At 37.7% G+C, this 21274-nt stretch overlaps 1 protein-coding gene across 1 annotated transcript in view; it reads left to right on the top strand.

The window, feature by feature from the left end:
• Nucleotides 1-12459: 12459 nt before the first annotated feature.
• BRDT (bromodomain, testis-specific) overlaps nt 12460-21274 on the top strand; it is a 32198-nt gene continuing 23383 nt past the window's right edge. Inside the window, exons 1-7 of the mRNA XM_004689527.1 lie at nt 12460-12669; nt 13408-13545; nt 14436-14550; nt 14998-15170; nt 15937-16287; nt 19900-20028; nt 21070-21258. Coding sequence (XP_004689584.1) covers nt 12481-12669; nt 13408-13545; nt 14436-14550; nt 14998-15170; nt 15937-16287; nt 19900-20028; nt 21070-21258 — 1284 coding nt within the window. The 5' untranslated portion in view covers nt 12460-12480. The remainder of the gene's footprint in view (nt 12670-13407; nt 13546-14435; nt 14551-14997; nt 15171-15936; nt 16288-19899; nt 20029-21069; nt 21259-21274) is intronic.

Raw genomic sequence — 21274 nt, 5'->3', positions numbered from 1 at the left:
GGCGTGGCAGACCTCTCCTGACCCGCCCGCTGCTCCCCTTAGCAGTGTACTTCGTCCATCTGCCTGTTCTGTTCCCCGCTCTGTCTCTGGTGAAGCCTCTCACTGCCCCTGAGCCTCTGGCCTGCACCCCAGTTCTGTATGCACAAATCAATAAATCTTTAAAAAAAAAAAAAAAAGTAATGAAAGCAACTGAAAGGTTTGTCGTGTGATGAAATTTAGCTTATTAAAGATCATTCAGCTTCTCTGGTGTGTGCACTACTCTTTTCCATAGCTTCTCATAGGAGCAAAAAATAAATTGAGTTTATAAATAAATTAAATTGAAATAACAATAAAAAGGGAAAATGAGTAAGATTTATACCCAGTCATTCCTGACTTAATTCTTTGACCTTTCATAAACCTTTCTTTGTGTGAGGGTCCCATCCTGGGTCTGTACCTAGGTCACATCTCAGGTCCTTATCTTTCCCTGTATAAGATTTTAAACAAGACCAAAATTGAAACACAAGAAGCTGTAGCTGTGGCATTGGCTCTTCCACACAATCGTGCTTACGGTTATTTGGAAACAAAGGCATACTAGTCTTTTCCTTTGGCTAAAGTCAGCCATGTTCTGTTTGGTGTTAAGACTAGCTTATTTAATGTAAACATGACTGGAGATCCAGTTATTTACCTTAGTGAGATACCGCTTTTCTGATGAACACTCGGTCCTGAGGCCTGTTATTCTAACATAAAGACGTCGGAATTAAAGCATACGGAGCTGTTTTAGGACCCCAGACTTGTGCTTCAGGAAATTGGATTTCTTTTGATGGATTTATCAATCAGTTCCGCAGCTGTTTTTGTCCTCCCCCATCTACCCGCCAGCCATCCTTCCGTTCTTCCACCTAGCAATGAGTGTTAAGAATTAGACTGTTTGCAACTGTATCAAAAAATGTAACGATACGTGTCCACATAGGAAAGACTGTTAGAATCTGCAGTCACTCTTTCCACGCAGCTGTTAGGAAACAGCGTTTAAGGGCCATTTAAAACCCGACCAGCTTGACTCTAATCTCAGCTGCTACCCAATATAAAGTACTCACTACATGCAAGACAAAGGAGCGAGAGGGAGGGCTGGATAAAGGCGTTTAAAACTACGCAAACTAGAGCCCGTCAACTTCCCACGCAACCTAGGACTGACAGGTTGAGTTTAAAACGCCGTTTTAATGGTGAGCGCCATGAGGGCGGCGCTCCTGCTCGTCCGTCCAGGCTAGCGCCTGGTACCCTTGCGCGCTAGGCGAAAGAACTACCTCAAATCCCGGGTGCGGAGCCCTGACCTCACGCACCTTCGGGCGTCTGGGCGGGGCCACGTGACGTGCTCCAGCCAATGGGCGGGCGGCCCGCGGAGGGTCTCCCATAAAGGCGCCTGTCGCTGCCCGCTAGTGGCCGCCATTAGGGTGAGAGCTGGCAGCGACAAAAGGTGGAGAACTGCTGCCCTGCACCGCTTCATCTTGTGCAAACTGAAGGGGACAGTCAGATAAGGTTCTTTTCACAAAAGGTAACAGTTTCTAGGGGGACCACTGCCTTGAGAGCCCGACCCCTGGAGCGGCCCTGGGGAGGGAACAACCGTTTCTTCACCCCCTCCTCCCCTCCCCCACCAACAGGGCAGTTAGGGAAGCCATCCTGGTGCGAGCAGTGCAACCCAGGTGAGCTGCCAGTTTCTTTTCTTGGTCTTAACCTACCGCAAGCCCTTTGCCCCAGTGAACCCTTGCAGAATTTTTTTGTTTGTTTGTTTGGTTTTCTCTTGAACTTTGGGCAGAGGGTGTTTTTTGTTTTTGTGAGGAAGAGATGGGAAGGAGAAAGTTGGAGTCCGTTTGTACCACCTACCGCCCCATCTTGGGCAACATTCATGGTCCTTGTGGTTCTCCTTAGGTCTTGCTTTGGTGATTTGTTGCTTGTGCTGTAGAGTCGGGAATGCAGGAGAAAATTCGCTTTGGTTGTAGTGACAATTTGTTGTTTATACTCAACTGTCATCATTTGGGACAGGGCAATCCCTTCCCTTGATTCATTTGCTCATTCAACTGACATTGTGAAGGCCTTGGAACACCCTAAACCTTTACTCCACTGGGTGCTGCAGAATCGGGGACCAGGTGGGGAAAGACTTCCAGGCACCTACTTGTGTTAAGAATTATGTATATGTACAAGGTGTCTTGCACCTGTGAATGGAAAAGGAAGGAGAGAACTGGCCTTAGTCACATAAAAGAGTGACGAGAAGGTCTCCAATAATGAGAAAATTTCCGAAGGCGTTTATGTGTGAGCACAGAGTAATGTAAAATAGTGGAGAACCCAGCGTGCTTTAGTGTGGCTGGCAGAGTCAGGGTTTGAGGGACTGTCAAGAGATGAGTTTAGTGACCTAGAAAAAGGGCAAAAAAAGAATGGGTGTATTTGTGTGCCTGTCTATATCCAGAAGTCACTTATGTAGCGATAACTTGATATCTTTGAGTGGCTTCGATCTGGCTAAACGGGTGTGTAGATGGAGTTTTTTGAAAGAGGATGGAGGAAGAACCCCAGGGACTGTTACTGGATTAGCAGAAGATGAAAAGCAGATACGTTAGTATCATCATTTTGGGATTTTTCTGTTGTGAATTTGAAATTCCAACCTGACCCTCCCATCTGCCCCCTTAGGCCGGGTTGCTTACCTCTGTCAGCAGTGACATGTTGTAGTTTTCTATTTATAAGTTTCTGTAAAGAAACTGTATCCTTAATTTGTAGCTTAGTGTTTGGTACCATTGTAGGTGTTTAATAAATACTTAATAAATGAGCAAATAGAATCTGGGGGTGGGAGGGAAGTGGTATCCTGGAGACCAGAGTTTCAAGAGTCACAATAGTCTAGTGACGGATGTTAATTAGAAGTCAAGTAAAATAAGATTAAAAATAATCCATTGGATTTAACAACTAAGTATGGTAAGTAGTAATCTTTAGTGTAAGGGAAGTTATATATGAAAAGGTGGGGGAAAATTGAGTGTGAGGTGGGGAGTAAAGGCAGTGCCACATTTTAGGGTGCTCTAGTGTGAGATACAAAAGGGAGATGATTGAAGCTTAGAGGGACATTAGGATCAAGAGAATTTTAAGAGATTTGAATTTTGTATGCATGGTAAACTTGTATTGGACATTGCAGATAAAAGAAAACAAGGATGTTTTAGAAGTGAGGGAGTGTTATCTAGAGTACCTGGGGGAAGAGTTCTAGACAAGAGTAAGTACCTTATTTCCAGACTTAAGAGAGGAACAGGTAAGAAGATTGAATCATTGTCAGGGAAATTCATTTTCTACAAATTGCCTGTTTGACCTCAATGGAATCCTGATTTTATTTTGAAGAAGCCCTTTTTGCCCCTGAAATAGAGTTAACTTCTTTGATGATGCAGGATTTGAAGTCAGTATTTGAATGTATCACAGGGCAGTTTAACCTTGATCTTTCTAGCCCTAGAGCCATCTAATATCTAGAATCAAATTCCTTCCATGCTGTGCCATTTCCCTCCAAAGCATTAAATCTGTTAGTCCAACCAGAACAACTTACTCTGTCCGTTATTGAAATGGATGTAAAAAACGTATAAATTTTTCTTGAAGTAACATTGGTTTATATAAGGTTTTTGACTTATTTTACTTATAATAGTCTCAAAATACATCCATGTTGAAATGGCAAGATTTTAGCTTTTTTATAACTGAGTAGTATTTTGTTCTGTGTGTATATACAACATATGGAATACACTCGTTTACCCACTCATCTGTTGCTGAATATTTAAGAGTGTTTCCAAATCTTGGCAATTGGAAATAATGATTCTCACTGCTGACAACAAGACACGATATGGAAACTATATAGGTGCCCATTCACAGCTGATTGGATAAAGATGTGGGATCTATACATGAAGGACTGCTACTCAAAAAAGTAGTTGGTGCCATTTGCACCAAAATAAATGGCACTGGAAGGTGATTATGCTAAGTGAAATAAATCTAAAGGAGGAAGACAAGTGTGGATGATTTACTCATGAAGACTTCACTCCTGTGGAATATGAAGGAACAAAAGAACAGACAAAAGAAAAGCAAAACCAAGCCTCAGTTCTGACTACAGAACTACAGTCACCAGAGGGGGATGGAAGCAAAGGTTGAGGGGTCTCCAAAGGACTAGTGATATTGTTCCATTGGTGACGGATGTGGTGCGATAAACAATTTGATGAAATATGACTGCTCCTAAAACATACACAGTGATGTAAACCAATGTTACCTCAATTGAAAAAAAAAAAAAAAACACCACTACAGTGAACACAGTTATGTCTTTGAATGTCTTTTATTCTTCGGATAAATACCCAGAAGTACAGTAGCTGGATCATGGTATTTTTATTCTTAATTTTTTTTTGAGAAATCCTCATACTATTTGGAACTTAGCACCTCAAAATGTTGACTGTATTAATAAGGTTCAGCCTTTTATCTAGGCTCAAATGTTAATTTCCATTTTTATTTTTAATCAGCTTAATTCCTTGAGATTACAGTATGTATATAGGGCAACATACTTTGCCTGTACTACTAAGGTAGTAAAATGAAGAAATTAAACATGTTTGGGCTTATATATCCATTTCAGGAAATCTTTGGTCAGAAGTATTTATCAGAGAGGACTTTGGAATATTCACAATCTTCTCAAATGTTCTTTTTCTTTAAGAGGCTTTAAATTTTACTCTTTGCATATTGTTGGTAGAAAAGTAAGCTGAATAACTTATGTAGAATAATCAAACATCTAGCAAAAGATCAAAGCCTTAGTTTAGAAATTAATAAAAATGTATTTAATAGCTATTGGCATGTATCTATAATGATGTGTTCGAGAATATTGATTGCAGTATTGTGTATAATACCTGTGTCCACATCCATTCTGTGTCATACTATGCAACCATTAAAAAAGGTGGCAGGAGGGAACTTCCCTGAGAAATTTTCTAGGAAAAATAAGTGTAAACTCATCATTCCTCAAAGAAAGTACAAGAACTTGCCAATAGTAAGGAAGGGGTGAACTGTGGTGGGAAAGAAAATTTGGATACCATTTCTAATCAGAATTTCTTACCAAGTGGATGTTTAAATTATTTTTAAGAAATACAGAAAGGCTGCATTACCTTTTAAGCATCTCTACGGAGTCTTCAAGATTATTTTAATGAGCCTGTGAGTAAAGCAGAAGAGGGGGTCTGATTTTCAGGCAGCTTGCTCATGGAGCCATACAATTTGACCAGGTGATGCTATGTGATTATGTCAGAACTTTATATAATCACTTTTATGTTAAATTGTCTTTGAACAGTTGGTGGTTGTTGCATAGTATTAGTTCTTGCTGGCAACAGATTTCATCAGTGAATACCAAGTTTTTAGAATGTGTCTATGGATAAATGTTTTGCAAGCAGAATAACAGACTACTTACTCATCATTGCACATTCAGAAGCAACAGTGGATTTTCACATAGACAGGATAGGACACAGGTATGCATAATCACAAACATACTTGTAACTCCTTATTTTACAGGTAGGATGTCTTAGTGCTTTTAGAGGAAAAATCTTGAATTATCATCTATTTAAATGACAAATTACTTCTCATAATCTTACAACTTATTGTGACCTACCATTTTGTCAAGATACGATCAAAATCCCTTAATCTGAACTGGGCCATCTTGCAGCATTTTTTATTTCCTTTTAAAAATTAAGTGTAACAGTTAAGAATAAGGCCTTACAGAAAGTGAAGTAAAATGTGACGTTGGCAGCTAACAGAATTTACCAAGTATCAAAAGCCACATAAATGCCTTTAACTTTTTTTTTTTTAAGTAACAAGATTAAAATGCTTTGATCAATAAGACCAGGTAATTGCAAAGAATGTTTTGTAAAGAAGACAATTCCTAGACCTCTGTTGGACAGAGCTCTTCATCTCACACTAAAACTGTTCACTCCTGAGAAGATCTTTAGATAATATCCTGTGAAATGGTAGTTATCAGAGCTCTTATTCAGGGTTAGTCCATCTGCCAGTCTTCAGTCATATTGTACTTATTAAACATTTCTAACACAGAATAACAGATAAACTAGTTAAAAGAACACCTACATAGCTACCAACAAATGCCAATATTTTGTTATGTTTGCTAGCCTAGAGTTTTCAAAAATAATCATTTAAACATATTTTACAGATGTGACTGATACATTCTATCACCACCCTATAGAACTTTTCTGTAGTGATGGAAGTGTTCTGTAGCCAGTGTCCCATGCAGTGGCCACTAATAATCCATGGCTACTGAGCATTTGAATTGTGGCTTGAGTTATTTTAATTTTAGTTTTTGTAAATTTACTTTGTTACATGTGACTTGATATTGTCAATGTAAGACAATACAGCTCTAGCCCTTGTATTTTCTGTTGCATGGAAGTTAAGCGTAACACCTGACACATTTTTAGCAAAAAGTCTTTGTAGATATTATCATTTTTTTTTAATTTTTTTTTAAAGATTTATTTATTTATTCATACAGAACTGGGGTACAGGCCAGAGGCTCAGGGGCGGTGAGAGGCTTCACCAGAGACAGAGTGGGGAACAGAACAGGCAGATGGACGAAGTACACTGCTGAGGGGAGCAGTGGGCGGGCCAGGAGAGGTCTGGCTCGCCATGTGGTCTCCTCCGGGGCAGGCGGCAGGCGGGAATCGAACTCATGCGGAAGTGGCTTCAGATTCTCAGTGCTGCGCTTTAACCCGCTGCGCCACCAGGGAGGGCCGATATTATCATTTTTAAAAAAGGTTTGTTAGCCATTTAAAATACTAAACAGAAGTATGGTAAGATTCTGAGGAAGTGCAGTGGGGTTGGGAACTTGGAGTGTTCAAGTTATTAGTATAGGCAAGCAATTTTGAAAAAGTTTGAAAAACCAGTTGTGGATACCTTTGATCTTTAAAAGGTTCACTCATGGTATTGTTCATTCTAAGGATATGGGCAAATGTATAAAGGTATCCATCATCAATGAAGTATTTTGAGCGCTCTAAAAGTTACTCCATGCTCCATCTTTTCATCTTCCCAAACTCCTAGCAGCCATTGATCTTATGGTTTGCAAACTTTGCCTTTTCCAGAATGTCACATACTTGGAATCATACATTAAGTAGCCTTTTCAGATTGACATCTTTCACTTAATAATATGCATTTAAAGTTTTTCCATGTTTTTTTCATGGCTTGATAGCTTATTTCTTTTTAGCACTAAATAATACTCTGTTGTCTGAATGTTTTTCCACAGTTAATTTCACCTACGGAAGGTCATCTTGGTTGCTTCCAAGTTTTTGGCAATTATGAATAAAGCTACAATAAACATTTGTGTGCAGGTTTTTGTGTGTGAAGGGGTTCTAAGTAAAAGAAACTGAAAATACTTTACAGTATCTGTAGGTAGAGAAACAAGCAGAAGTTAATTAAAGATAAAGAATTGAATATAAAAAACGAATCCTTGAATTGAATATAAAAAACGAGAAATGTAATCATGAACTATGTAATCTTGAAGCAGAGGAAAGTCTCCCTAAAAGTATACAGTAATGGGCGTAGAGAGATAATTCATGAAACAGTTTGAGTGTCTCTTGTGAAACTCGAGCCTCTGCTACTGGGTATAATGAGTCTGGTTTTAAGGAGTGGGAGAAGTTTGGAAGAGGTATTTTGTAATGGATATTCTGACATTTTTTTTTTCTTGAAAAGTACAACACCCTTGTTTTCTCTCCCTAGATAAACATCTACTCTATCTCTAACATAAAATTACCTCTGAACACTCATTCAGCATGTGTACTAGACATTGGATCAATATAAACAAGGTCCCCGCAGACATAGGGTTTACATTCTGGGGGGCAGGGAAAACAAAGGGGGTATTGGGAGATAGTAAACGACTAAACAAAAAAACACCTTAGTGGTGAAAACAAAGTAAAGGCTGGTGAGTTGAAATTGGGAGAAGGGAGTTAAGTATGCCTATTTAAAATGAGGTGAAACAAATTCTCCCCTGGAGCTGATTTTTCTGAATAGCAGGGAAGAGAGGAGCATTTCAAACAGACTGTAAAGGCCTAGAGTAGAGCCGGGAACACTGAGGCATTGCAAGGAACATTGAAAGAAGAGTGGGGCTGTGACACAGAGCAGCCAGCTGGTTATACCTGTAGCAGGTAACTGAGCCAGGAGAGGGGATTGAAGGAACAATTGACCAGAAAGTCAATTTCTGAGACTTTCTGGAAAGTCCTAGAAAGATTGAACAGTTGCTTAAAGATAGTGCCGTCATTATTTGAAAAAAGGAAAAGTTGGAGGAAGAGAGAACCTTATGATAGGGTTGGGCCCAAGATCAAAGGCCAATTTGTGATTCCTCTATATCTGCTGGATTAGTTCAGAAACCTTTCCAGGCTTTCTGTTTGTCCTTTCAGTCTTAGTTCACAAAAAAGCAGCACATATCTAATAATCAAAACTCTAATTCTTACTGTGGCCTGAGAACCCTACATAAACGCCACTGTCCATCTAAAAATGTTTTTTCCTCATTATATACTCCTATCCCATTTTTTGTAGAGCAGATCCTCCAATAAGGTCATTTTGTTATATTTATGAGGGAAAAAATTATGGCTTATGTTGAACTGAGGTAATTCAAGGACATGCTTTCTTTATACTTCTGTTTCCCTTTAAGCTTTAGTTTTGAAGAGCCAATGGACCAGACTAAGTGAGGACTGATCCCCTGATCCTCTGGCCTCCATTCTCTCTCCCCTGAGAATACCAGGGTTCCTAAGGCCTTTTCCACTTTCTGTCCTGCCTGGAAAAATGGCATCTGCTTTTTGTCTTTGTAGCTCCTCTAGTCAGGAGTTTTCCTGTCTACATTCCCAACCCATTGTATAGTTGTGTTTTTTTTTTTTTATAGAGTATTTATCACTAAAATTATTGTGCGTATTCTTTTTGGTCTTTTTCCATTAGAATGTCAGCACCAGTAGGGAAGGCATTTTCTTACTAGTGTATCTCTAGCACAGTTGCAAGTCCAAGACTTGAGTCCAGCAAATACTCTGGAGTTGGAAAACATGAATTTATGTCATTTGAGCCCAAGAAGAGAAATTGTAGGTTTTACCCAGGGTTAGGGGTTAAGCTGAAAAATAGGGCTTGCTGGGGATAAGGAAACACATGGGTACAGAAAAGAGCATAATACATAGCTCATGAGGGAGAATAGTGTTGTCTAGATTTTATAAAGACAGATGAGGTGGAATATAGAAATAGTGATGGACCATTGTAGGCACAGTACTACAACATTGTCAAGACCAACATTGTCCAGTCAGTTCTCTGCAATGACAGAAATGTCTTATGTGCTGTCCCCTTGCCACATGTGGCCATTGAGCACTTGAATGTGACTTAATAACTTTTGAGCACCTGAAATTTTAATTAGTGTAAATTTCAATATTCATGTGGGGTTATCATTGAACACACAGTTAAAGCGAATTTTCTTCAAAAGGAGCTTAAAACTTACACACTACACTCCTCTCAAAGAACTCTTAAAGCTGGTTCTCTAGGATTCCTCATCAGCATTTCGTTAAGCATTTGAGCTTTGTGAATACACTCAAAAATAAAAAAAATTCAAAGATGTCTTTTGTATTTGTTTACTGTGGGGAGGTTGTAAGTTGATAAATTTCCTTAATAGTTTCAGTTCATCTAAAGACACCAGTAATGGCTGAATGCATAAGGCTTAGCATGAGAAAAGATTGTAACACAATAAATGTTTAATAATCAAAATAATATTAAGAATTCAATAAGATAAACCACAAGAGAAAGTGGTTAGACTGCTTCAGTGAGTTATGTAATAAAGAAGATATCAGTGCAGTCAGTAGATATAACAAGAAGTTCATATCATGAATTATCAAAGAAACAAAACCACAATATTTCAGTATACACCCACAAGAATGGCTGATATGGAAGACACTGCTAATACTATAAATTTATGAGGATTTGTATTAACTGGGATTCCCATCTGCTGTTGTGTATATAAATTGTACATTTTGGAAACTTGTTTGGTATCTATTAAAAATGTGCATACAAATATAAGCTGTGACCCAGTGATTTCACTCTTTTTCTTAATCCAGTGTAATGCATGTACATACTACACAAGCATGTTCATAGCACCATTATTTGTCTTAGTGAAAAGTTGGAAACAACCCAGAAGTCCTAGTGGGAATGAAGAAGCAATGACCTAATTTAATAGTAAAATATATAGCAATGAAAATGAACAAGCATAGGCAATAACACGGGTAAAGCTCACAAATATTGAAAGGAAGCCAAGGGCCTCCTTTCAGCAACTATCATTGCTAACCACCTGAGTTGGATCCCCCAGCCAGGGAGCTAACCCAAGTATGGGGCAGCAAATCTCTCTTGTCTCCCCAGCCACTCCCCTTAGCGATGCATTTCAGTAAAATCTGCCTGTTCTGCTCCCTACTCTGTCTCTGATGAATCCTCTCAACCCCTGTACCTCTGACCTACATCCCAGCTCTAAAAAAAAAAAAAAGCCAAACACAAAGTAATACATAGAAGAAAATATAACTGTAGAGTTCAAAAACAGCCACAATTTAATTTATAATGTTAGAAATCAATGGCAGTGATTATTATATGTACAAGGGAGGGGTGTAGTTATTGGAACAGTTAGGCTACTTTGAAACAAAGTTAGGATAAGAACTAGTTTTGATTGCAGTACTATATAAAATACTTTGATACTCAGTGACTTTATTAAGTCCTATTGCATGTGTATAATAGGAGCAGCAAAGTCATGAAAGTGATGTATAAGATTCAAAGTTAATTTTAATATAGTGGATCTTAATCCTGGCTATACATCAAAAGCAACAGGAAACTTGAAAACACAAGCAAGTCTATTCCCAAGCCCAGTCTTCACAAGTTGGGACCCAAAAAAAAAGCTGAGGATGGGGGGGAAATTGGGACAGATGCAGATTGTTGGCAGGATTGTAAAACAGTACAACTGCTATGGCAAACTATGGCATTTTTTTAAATTAGTAATAGAATTACCACATCATGTAGCATTTCTACTTCAGGAGATGCAGCTAGAAGAATTGAAAGCAGGATCTCAAGTTATTTGTATACCCTTGTTCGCAGCAGGTCTGCACACAAGAACTAAGAGGTAGAAGCTACGCAACTGTCCATTGATGAATGTATGATAAACATATTATCGAGCCGTATATAAAAGAAAGGAAATTATGACATATGCCACCATGTAGACAAACCTTGAGAACACTGCTGGCATGAAGGAACCATTCATAAAAAGACATATTTATAAGTACCTAACATAGCCAAATTCATAGCAATAGAAACTATATAGAATGGTGGTTGCCAGACTGGGGAATAGTGAGAGTGACTTGTTTAGTAGGTTCAGAGCTTCACTTTTGCAAGTTCAGAAGCTACTTGCTCAGATACATGAACACTACAGAAGTACAGTTAAAGGATTGGAATGGTAAATTTTGTATTTTGCCACAATTTAAAAAAAATCTACAAGTGATTAATAATGTGGCAAAAGTTGAACTAGCATTGCTTGAATGCAAATACTGGCTAAATGCAGTACCTTGTCTCTACAGTGGACAGTTCATTAGATCATGCTTTGTTTTGTTGATGTACCACCTTTGCTTTTTATCTTTAATAATGCTGTATAGAAATATTTAGAAGACTTTCTCTGGCATCAAGTTTTAAGATATTTTGGGCATTTCATTGATGAATGAATAACATCAACACCTAGTTTTTTGTTTTTGTTTTTTATTTCTTTATGCATACAAGAACTGGGATACAGGCCAGAGGCGCAGGGGGGTTAGAGAAGGGGAGCAGTGGGAAGGTCAGGAGAGGGCTGCTGCACCACGTGAGTCAGCTCCCTGGCTGAGTATCAAGCTCCTGCTACAGTGGCTGCCGACCGCTTCATAGTACTGTGCTTTAAACTTGTTGTGCCACCAGGGAGGGCCTCATTTTTCTTTCTGATAATCAGATTTTATATTACCTTTTTAACTAGAAATAACAATTGCCTGCCTTCATTCATTGAATTATTAAGTTATAGAATGAATAGCTATATGCTAATATTTTCTTTATTCTCCCTGTCACTTTTTTTGCCAGGAACTTAACAGACTTTTCCTGCTAAGACCTCAATTTGTATTTTAAAAAAGTAGAAAGATTGTAAATTTAAAGATTGAAATAAGCCCAAATCATCCAAAAATAAGAAGTACATAATGAAACAGCTTTTAGTACTTGTATGGAACAAGGTTTGTATTGGTTTAAAAATAGATTTATTCATCATTTGGTTTTACTTATTTTTTGCTGTCTCAGTTGTGATGTGTTACTTGTTACTGTCTTGTGTGTGTTACCTGTACCTGTTACTCTTAAATAACACTTTCAGTTCCTATAAAGCAGTGCTTTGAGCACAACAGAGTTTTGCTGTTTCTTTTTTAGGACATAGAATTGTAAACTTTTGAATAGCAGGATTGGAAGTAATTAAGAATGTCCCTACCGAGTCGACAGACAGCTATTGTTAACCCTCCACCACCAGAGTATATAAATACTAAGAAAAATGGGCGATTGACAAATCAGCTGCAGTATCTACAAAAGGTTGTCTTGAAGGCTTTATGGAAGCATAGTTTCTCCTGGCCTTTTCAGCAGCCAGTGGATGCTGTTAAGCTAAAGTTGCCTGTAAGTATGTACTAGAAAGAAAACTGTTAAGTCTCTGAAAGAAATATATTAACCAGCTTTTAATATAAAATACATGTAAAAAATACTGTTTTAATCCACCCCACTGAAAAATATCTCTATTTTTTCCCTAAACAACATAGTTCATTTTTCTGAGCACTGAAATTCTTATTTTGACACTTTGTGGTAAACTATAGTACATACTTTCTTGTGATACCATATATTTTCTGACATTTTGATGCAGGGCTCTTGAAACTTCACTGGAAGACCTTATTGCAGCAGACAGAATTCAACTTTTTGTCTTACATTAGCCACCTGTTAAAAATCAGCCATCTGATAACAAAATGCTAAATTTATAGCCATTTGATAACAAAATGGCTAAATAAACTGAAATGGATGTTATATTCTAGATCTATCAGAATACAGACTTCATAAAGACTAGTTCATTTTTCTAAATGTTTAAATGTCCTTTTTGTTTGAATACTTCTACTCGTTCAATCTTGTCCTTTTTTTTTTTTTTTTTACATTTTTGGGCTTTATTTTTCTCTGTACAACAGTATCCTGGCAGTTGGATCTATTACTCATTACTGAAGATTTTACCTCCCAAATTACAACTTTTTAGATGTAACCAATGATTCTTTCTAGTTACAGCTATATAGTTTCAAGTTCTTTATTTGCTAATACTTATAAGTGAATTCATTCTCACTACTAATATTTAGAATTTCTTCTTGGAAACCATAGGATTATTATACCATTATAAAAAACCCAATGGATCTAAATACAATTAAGAAGCGTTTGGAGCATAAATATTATGTGAAGGCTTCAGAATGTATAGAAGACTTCAATATGATGTTCTCAAATTGTTATTTATACAACAAGGTATGTAACCTGAAGTTAGACTTCTAATTCTTAGCTGTTATATATAGATAAGTATAAACAATTATGCTGATTTCAGATTTCATAACATTAAAGCAAAATTCAATAATTTTCCTGAATTAACTAAGAAATGTGTTTTCTGCTTTAGATTTTTGCTTTATAATTTAGTTTTTTCTTAGTATGAAATGAAGTAAGAAGATAACTTTAAAGAAGATAAGATTTAAAAGCTGAATTATCTCCACAGTGTCAGAAGAAAATGGACAATTAATTGAAAAATGAATCACAGGCCCTTCCTAGTGGCACAACAGGTTAAAGCGCAGCACTGTGAATCTAGCCACAGCCACTGCAGCACCGAGTTCCATCCCCAGCCAGGGCACTGACCCACCTGGCCATGGCCGCCCTCTCCTGACCCGCTTGCTGCCCTACTTAGCAGTGTATTTCAGTCTACCTTTTCTGCTCTTCACTCTGTCTCTTGTGAATCCTCTCATCCCCCACACCTCTGGCCTATACCCCAATTCCTGTATGCATACATAAATAAATCTTTAGAAAGAAGATTGAATCATATTAGGTCAACCTGTGATGCTCTTTGTGCATATGTAAACAAGTTTTGTCTTAACCTATTAGTGAAATTCTAGTTTCTGATACTTTATTGTATTAGAAGGGTTGTTTGGGATGTAACCTTCTGGTGCTCACGTGAGCAGCCTGGTTTTCGATGGAAGTTAAAAGTAAAATGTTAGAATTTAAATGTGAATTGTTTCGCTATTTTCTGAGCTTAATGTAGAAGCTATAAATACTGGTTAGTAAAGTATCTAAAAGTACAGTGTCACTAGTTTGTAGAAATTTGGCATAGTGGCTATAGCTGTGAATTGATGGCTGTCTTATATATTTTCTAGCCTGGAGATGACATTGTTCTTATGGCACAAGCACTAGAAAAGTTATTTAGGCAGAAATTATCCCAAATGCCACAAGAAGAACAAGTTGTGGGTGGTAAGGAAAGAATAAAGAAAGGTAAGCAGGAAAAGGTTTATGTTCTTTCTCTTCCATATGTTTACTACACACATAGGCATTAGCCTGTTTGATGCATCTAAAAAGAGATAGACATCTAGAAGTCCTACTACCACCTATTCTTTTGATGTAAATGGCCATTTAAATAGCTGAATTTTGAGCACAAGGATGTCTGTCATACAAGATTACCATGCATTGATTGTGGTCGTGGAGCCTGATTTCCTGTAGCACAGTGCCATTCATTCATATGTAGGTGCCCAATAATGTAAATGCTAAGGTGTCAAGTTACTATTTTTTAGTAGATTCTGTATCTATCTATACTAATAAGAAGGCCAAAATTGCCAATCTTTTCTGTACTAAAAGATCCCATTAAGATTAAAACATTACTCTTGGGTCAGAAGTTCAGTTTTTTATTTTATTAAATGTTAACTGTGTCCTATACTTTATTAGGTATTCAGCAAAATGTAGCAATTTCTTCTGCTAAGGAAAAACAGTCACCCAGAGTACCAGAAAAAGTATTTAAGCACCAGGTGATTCCTCCTGTATTTCCTGAGACATCTATCTCTCCTTTAAACATGACACAAGGAACTCCTCTTAATTCTACTTCACAAACAGTGACACAAGTAAGTTTACAGTTTAAATACTTCAGTGTAACTTAGGTGATTGTGCTGTCAATATGTTTTGTAAGTTATAAAAATTGGTCTTTGAATGCTATTTCTACCACGTGCATTTTGTGAACAGAGGGTACAAACCAAATCTTTATGATTTCTTAGATTTGAACTGTTACCGTGTCTTTGTAGTATAGAAATATCAGAAGTTGTGCTGTAATTTTCTTTTTTAATGGTGACATAACTTTTATTTACTATTTGGTAGGTTGATAGATATTTTTCTTTTAAAAATTGTATATCCTAGCTGGGGTTTTTGGTCTTTGTATGACCATGACTTTTTTCAAGATTTATTTTATTAATTTATAATGCATACAAGAGCTGAGGTGTAGGTCAGGGTTGCCATTGAGGGGAGCAGCAGGTTGAGACAGGAGAGGTCTACTGTGCTATGCACGTTAGCTCCCTGGCCAGCAATCAAATTTGTGCTGCAGTGGCTGTTGATCGCTTCATAGGGCCTCCACTGGGAGGTCCCAACCTGACTTCTTTAAATTTTTGATTGGTCTCAAAGCTTTGTACAAGATAAGTCTTTGGGGCATGGGAAGAAAATGCCGGAACTATTTATTTTGCTTATAAAAGAGACATTAAGCTTTAATACTTAGTACATAGACAGTTTTGCCAGTAATCTTTTCCTTGTTTTAGAAACTAAGAGTAAGGATCAAAAGTTGAAAACTTTTTCTAAATATAACTATAATTGTACTTTTTGTGTTAAATTGTTTTGCTTTAGGCTTCAAGGGGTGTGAAAAGGAAAGCAGATACAACTACTCCTACAACTTCAGTAGTTACAGCAAGTAGTGAATCTTCGCCGATATTTTCAGAAAAAAAATCAGTGAAAATGCCACCTATAAAAGAAAATGTGCTGAAGAATGTTTTGCCAGATTCTCAACAGCAATATAATGTAAAGAGTGTTGAAGTAACGGAACAATTAAGGCACTGTAGTGAGATTCTTAAAGAATTGCTTGCGAAGAAGCACTTGTCATATGCATGGCCCTTCTATAATCCCGTTGATGTGAATGCTTTGGGACTCCATAACTACTATGATGTTGTGAAAAATCCAATGGACCTTGGGACTATCAAGGTAAATGTTATTTTAATAGGATGAACAACATTTTTTGATTATAGAAATGATTTTATCATTGTAAAAAAATTTAAAATTCAGAAAAAGATGAAATCATCAGTAGTGTGATTCCAATGAATTGTTGGAACATTTAAAAATATCTTTATGGGCCCTCTCTGGTGGTGCAGTGGGTTGGAGCACTGTACTGCGTGGCTAAGCCAAGTCATGGCTACTTCAGTGCGAGTTCGATCCCCACCCCTGAGGTGACCCACATGGTGTGCAGACCTCTTCTGTCTCACCCACTGCTTTCCTCAGCAGCAGTGTACCTTGTCATTCTGACTGTTCTGCTCCCCATTCTGTTTCTGGTGAATCTTTTCACTGCCCCTGCACCCTATTTCTGTATACATAAATAAATAAAATCTTTTAAAAAATTGTTTTTAAGTACATCATGGTTCTTTACCACATATTTGGGTTACAGTATATAATATAACTGTACCCTGAACTTTTTCTTGTATATTATTGATGTTTTCTCATTATGTTTTGTAGAATATTTTTTAATACTTCTACAGTTCCACTTTTTTTTTTTGGGGTAAGGCATTTACGTAGTTTCCAACCTTCTCCATTTTTATTCTTGTTTTTTGTCTTCCACAGGATTAGTAAATGTTCTTTAATTGCTAATGAAAGCTATAAATTATTTGCAAAATCTAATTATATATATTATATACATATACATAAAGCTTAGAGTCAACAACAAAAGGAATATAGCTGTAGCATTTATAAAAGTATTCAATATCTCAGTCTTCCTAAAGAACTACTCATCTTATTTTCTATTCTTATTTTCTATTCTATTCTCTATTCTATTCATTATTTTCTATTTTCTATTATTTTCTATTCCGGATGACATATACTTCGTTTGTTTTGTTTTATCATTTTGGGTTTATTAAAAACATTTATTCAGTGTCATAATCAGAGTATTTCATTTACCAGTTAGCATCATGTGTGTGAAAAACAAATCGATATTGAAACCCTTTGTTGAAATGCTTTACATTTTCCATAGACCAGAACTAAAATAACCTGTTACACAATTAGCTACAAATATATCTCCACATATTTTGCCCATATACAGAATATTGTCTAAAATATGTCTGCTTTATAGAAGCAAGGCCCTGCTACCACTCTACTTGACTGAGTTCACAAATCTGTTGTAGCCTTTTGTTTCTGGACAGTTAATTCAAACCTCCTGCTGGGCCCGCCCTAGTGGCACAGCAGATTGGAGCCCAGCACTGTGGAGCTGCCGCAGCCACTGCAGCAAGAGTTCGATCCCCAGCTGGGGAGGAGATCCACATGGCTAGAAGACCTCTCCTGACCTGCCCACTGTCCCCCTCAGCAGTGTACTTCAGTGCCTCTGCCTGTTCTGCTCCTACTGTCTCTGGTGAATCCTTTCATTCCCCTGCTTCTGATCTGTACCCCAGTTCTATATGCATAAATAGATAACTCTTTAAAAAAAAAAAAATAAAACCTCCTGCTGCTGGAACCATCATAGCCACCTTGTTTTCATGTTTGACAAAGTATTGGTTTCCACCACCACAGGGGTCAGAATTTTTGCCTCCAAAGTTGCCTCCTTTCATGTGTCCCAAATCTAAAGGTTGTCGTTAATTGTCAAAACCATTGTTTTCACCACCTTCAAAATTGTTTCCACTGCTACAACCAAAGTTGCCTCCACCTCTTCCATTCTAGCAGCTGTCATGGCTGCCACTGCAGGCATAGATACTGTCCCAATTTCTGTGACCCTGTATACTGCGTCCATGACCTCTCTCCTCCAGAGTAACCAGGGATGCCTCCTTTATAACCACCACCACTATCAAGTCATCCACACTACCACCATTGAAGTTTCTTCCATGTACAAATTTGTTGTTCCCACCAAAACCACCTCTGCAACCACCACCAAAATCTCCAGAACCATTTTGTCCTCTCTCACTAGATGCAGCACTGACCATCATTTGCTTAGATGGGGCTTTCCTTACCTCATAGTTGTGGTCATTCAGAGTATGATTTTGCCAAATGATGGTCTTGACTATAGAATTGTGATCATCAAAAGTTACAGAAAAAGGCATGTGTCGTGGCTGCCTCAACATGTGATTTCATCACTTCAGTTACTGATCAAAATAATCTCTTGAGTGAGTTTCTTTAATTAAAAAAAAAAGATTTATTTATGCATATAAGAACTGGGGTACAGACCAGAGGTGCTGGTAGGGGGGCTTTGGTTGAGAGTATTCACTAGAGATAGAGCAGAACAGGCAGACTGACTGAAACACACTGCTGAGGGGAGCAGTGGGTGAGACAGAAGAGGTCTGCTGGGCCATGTGGGTCACCTCCCTTGTGGGGGGCTGAACTTGTGCTGCAGTGGCTGTGGACAGCTTCATAGTGCTGCCTTTAATCTTTGCACCACCTGGAGGCCCCAGTGTCTTTAATGCCACCAACAAAAATCTTTTTCACAGGTAAGTGGGCACCAGGTCTTTGATAATCTTTTGACACTACTCTTTTAGCTGCCACAATTCTCCCACACACCTTGTGTGGTCTTGCCTTTGTGGCTGCATCCAAATTCTCTGGAGTACCTGGTGTTTGGCTCTTTTTTTTTTTTTTAATTTTTATTTCTTTATGCATACAAGAACTAGCGTGTAAGCCAGAGGTGTGGGGGATGAGAGGATTCACCAGAGGCAGAGTAGGAAGCAGTACAGGCAGATCTACTGAAATACACTGCAGAAGGGGAGCACTGGATGAAGCAGGGGAGGTCTGCTGCTGTGTGGTTTAGTTCCTCAACAGGCGGTCAGTCTCAGGCTGCTGCATGGACCTTCATGGAGGTGCTGAGACTTAATTAACCCCAGGCTGTCATGAGTATTTCATATTTGATTTTAATAATTCTCTTGCAGCAGTGTGGTTAGGGAGCTACTAGAGGATGCAAAAGGGTAAGTAGATAATGTTTGTTGATGAGATAATTCTCAGTTGGCAATGATTTGATTGCTAGAAAGTTGTTTCATTTTTAGTTTTGTGTTTCTTTAATTATACCTGAGGTCTGACATGTTACATTTATTTGTGTATTGGTCTTTTATATTTTAACTGGCCATTAATATGCATGTTTTGTCCAGCAGTCTATAAGATTTTGACTGCTCGTTTTTCTTTTTCTAGTACCTCTCACTGCTACTCTGCATTCCTTCTCTGTTCACTTCATATGCACACATACAAAAATACTGATATCTCTTTACAATTTTTAATCTTTTTTCATTGCCAAAGGAATTTTATTGCAAACCTTTCAGTTAGATGTTTAAGGAGCTTGTCTTTTTACTGCTTTCCTACTTGTCTGTTCAAGATTATCTGGAAAAACTTTTGTTTTCCTCCTGTGTTTTGTTCCTGTTTTTACTTGGAATGCCCTTTTTATCTCTACTTGTCAAAATTCTATGGGTGTTTTTCAAAACCTGAAAATGCAAAACAGCAAAATTTTAACATTTATGAAATCTGGATGGTAGGTCTCTGTTTTTGGTATTACTTGTGTTCTGTCTGTATGTAAACTCTGTAGGTGCCCAAATAGTTATTAAACTGTTATTTATGGATTCTATAATTTTTTCCTTTATGTAGGGAAAAATGGACAACCAAGAATATAAAGATGCATACGAATTTGCTGCAGATGTTAGATTGATGTTCATGAACTGCTACAAATACAATCCTCCAGATCATGAAGTAGTCACCATGGCAAGAATGCTCCAGGTAGTTGTTGTGTACTGAGTGTGTTGTGTTTTTTTAAAGATTTATTTATTTATTTATTTATACATAGAAGAACTGGGGTATAGACCAGAGTTGCAGTGGGTGAGAGTATTCACCAGAGAGAATAGGGAGCAGTCAAGCAAATCTACAGAAATATAATGCTGAGGGGAGCATCAAGCAGGTCAGGAGAAGTGTGCCATGCCATGTGGGTCACCTCCCTGCCAGGGATAGAACTCATGCTGCAGTGGCTGTGGACAGCTTCATAATGCTGCATTTTAACCCCTTGCACCACTAGGGAGGGCCTGGCTGAGTGTATTTTTCTGAACAATAATTTAGAGATTTTAGAATCATAAAAAATAATGTCTGTGCCACCGCAATAATAATAAAAAAGTTTATAAATTATACTCTTAAAACTGAGAGGGAAGGGACAAATTATTTGGTGGCGTAGCATTCTGTGGTAACATTTTAAATTGAAGCTTCCCTGCTTATAGAGAATCCTGGTGAAAAGAAAAGAATCATTAACTGAACTCTGGTTGACTGGAGCACATGTCCCAGGAAAGGAAAGACTCAAGGATTTGAGGCTGAGCCATAGGGAGGTAGTAGAGAGATACACCAACTGCATCCCTTTATAACTTGAGAGTTCTGTCTTAGAAAAAGGGATAATTGCTAAGGTTACCAGGTAGAAAGCATGAATCTTACATTCTTCTGGTAAATCTTTTCCCCCAATTTTAGAGACATGTGACATGATACAAATTTGTATTACGTTTGAAGTAGGTACCATAATGGTTTGATACAGGAATATATTGTGAAATAATTTACCAAAATAAAATAGTAGAAATCTCATCAAAATATCAATATAGCAATGAAATGTACTTTTTCTTCCCACATTTGGCAGCCAGAGGGGAGGAGGGGCACAAAAAAAAAAAAAAAAAAGGAAGAAAGAAAAGAAAAGAAATATACTTTTTATCTTGTTATTAAAATGTGTTATTGTTACGTTATAGCAGAAATGTAGAATGCCTTAACAGTGATAATCTTCTATTATAGGATGTTTTTGAGATGCATTTTGCAAAAATTCCAGATGAACCTGATGAAAGTATGCCTGTGTATTGCACCAAAACAGACACCACCAAACCTTTAGATAGAGAAAGCAGTAGTGAAGCTTCCTCTGAAGACAATTCTTCCGGGGATTCTGAAGATGAACGTGTTCAGCGTCTTACAAAGCTTCAAGAACAGGTAGTTAATTGTACTG

This window comes from Condylura cristata, unplaced genomic scaffold (assembly GCF_000260355.1).
Source record: "Condylura cristata isolate star-nosed mole 26May11 unplaced genomic scaffold, ConCri1.0 scaffold00026, whole genome shotgun sequence".
Taxonomy (NCBI): Eukaryota; Metazoa; Chordata; class Mammalia; order Eulipotyphla; family Talpidae; genus Condylura; species Condylura cristata.
This window is presented reverse-complemented; position numbering and strand designations above follow the sequence as displayed.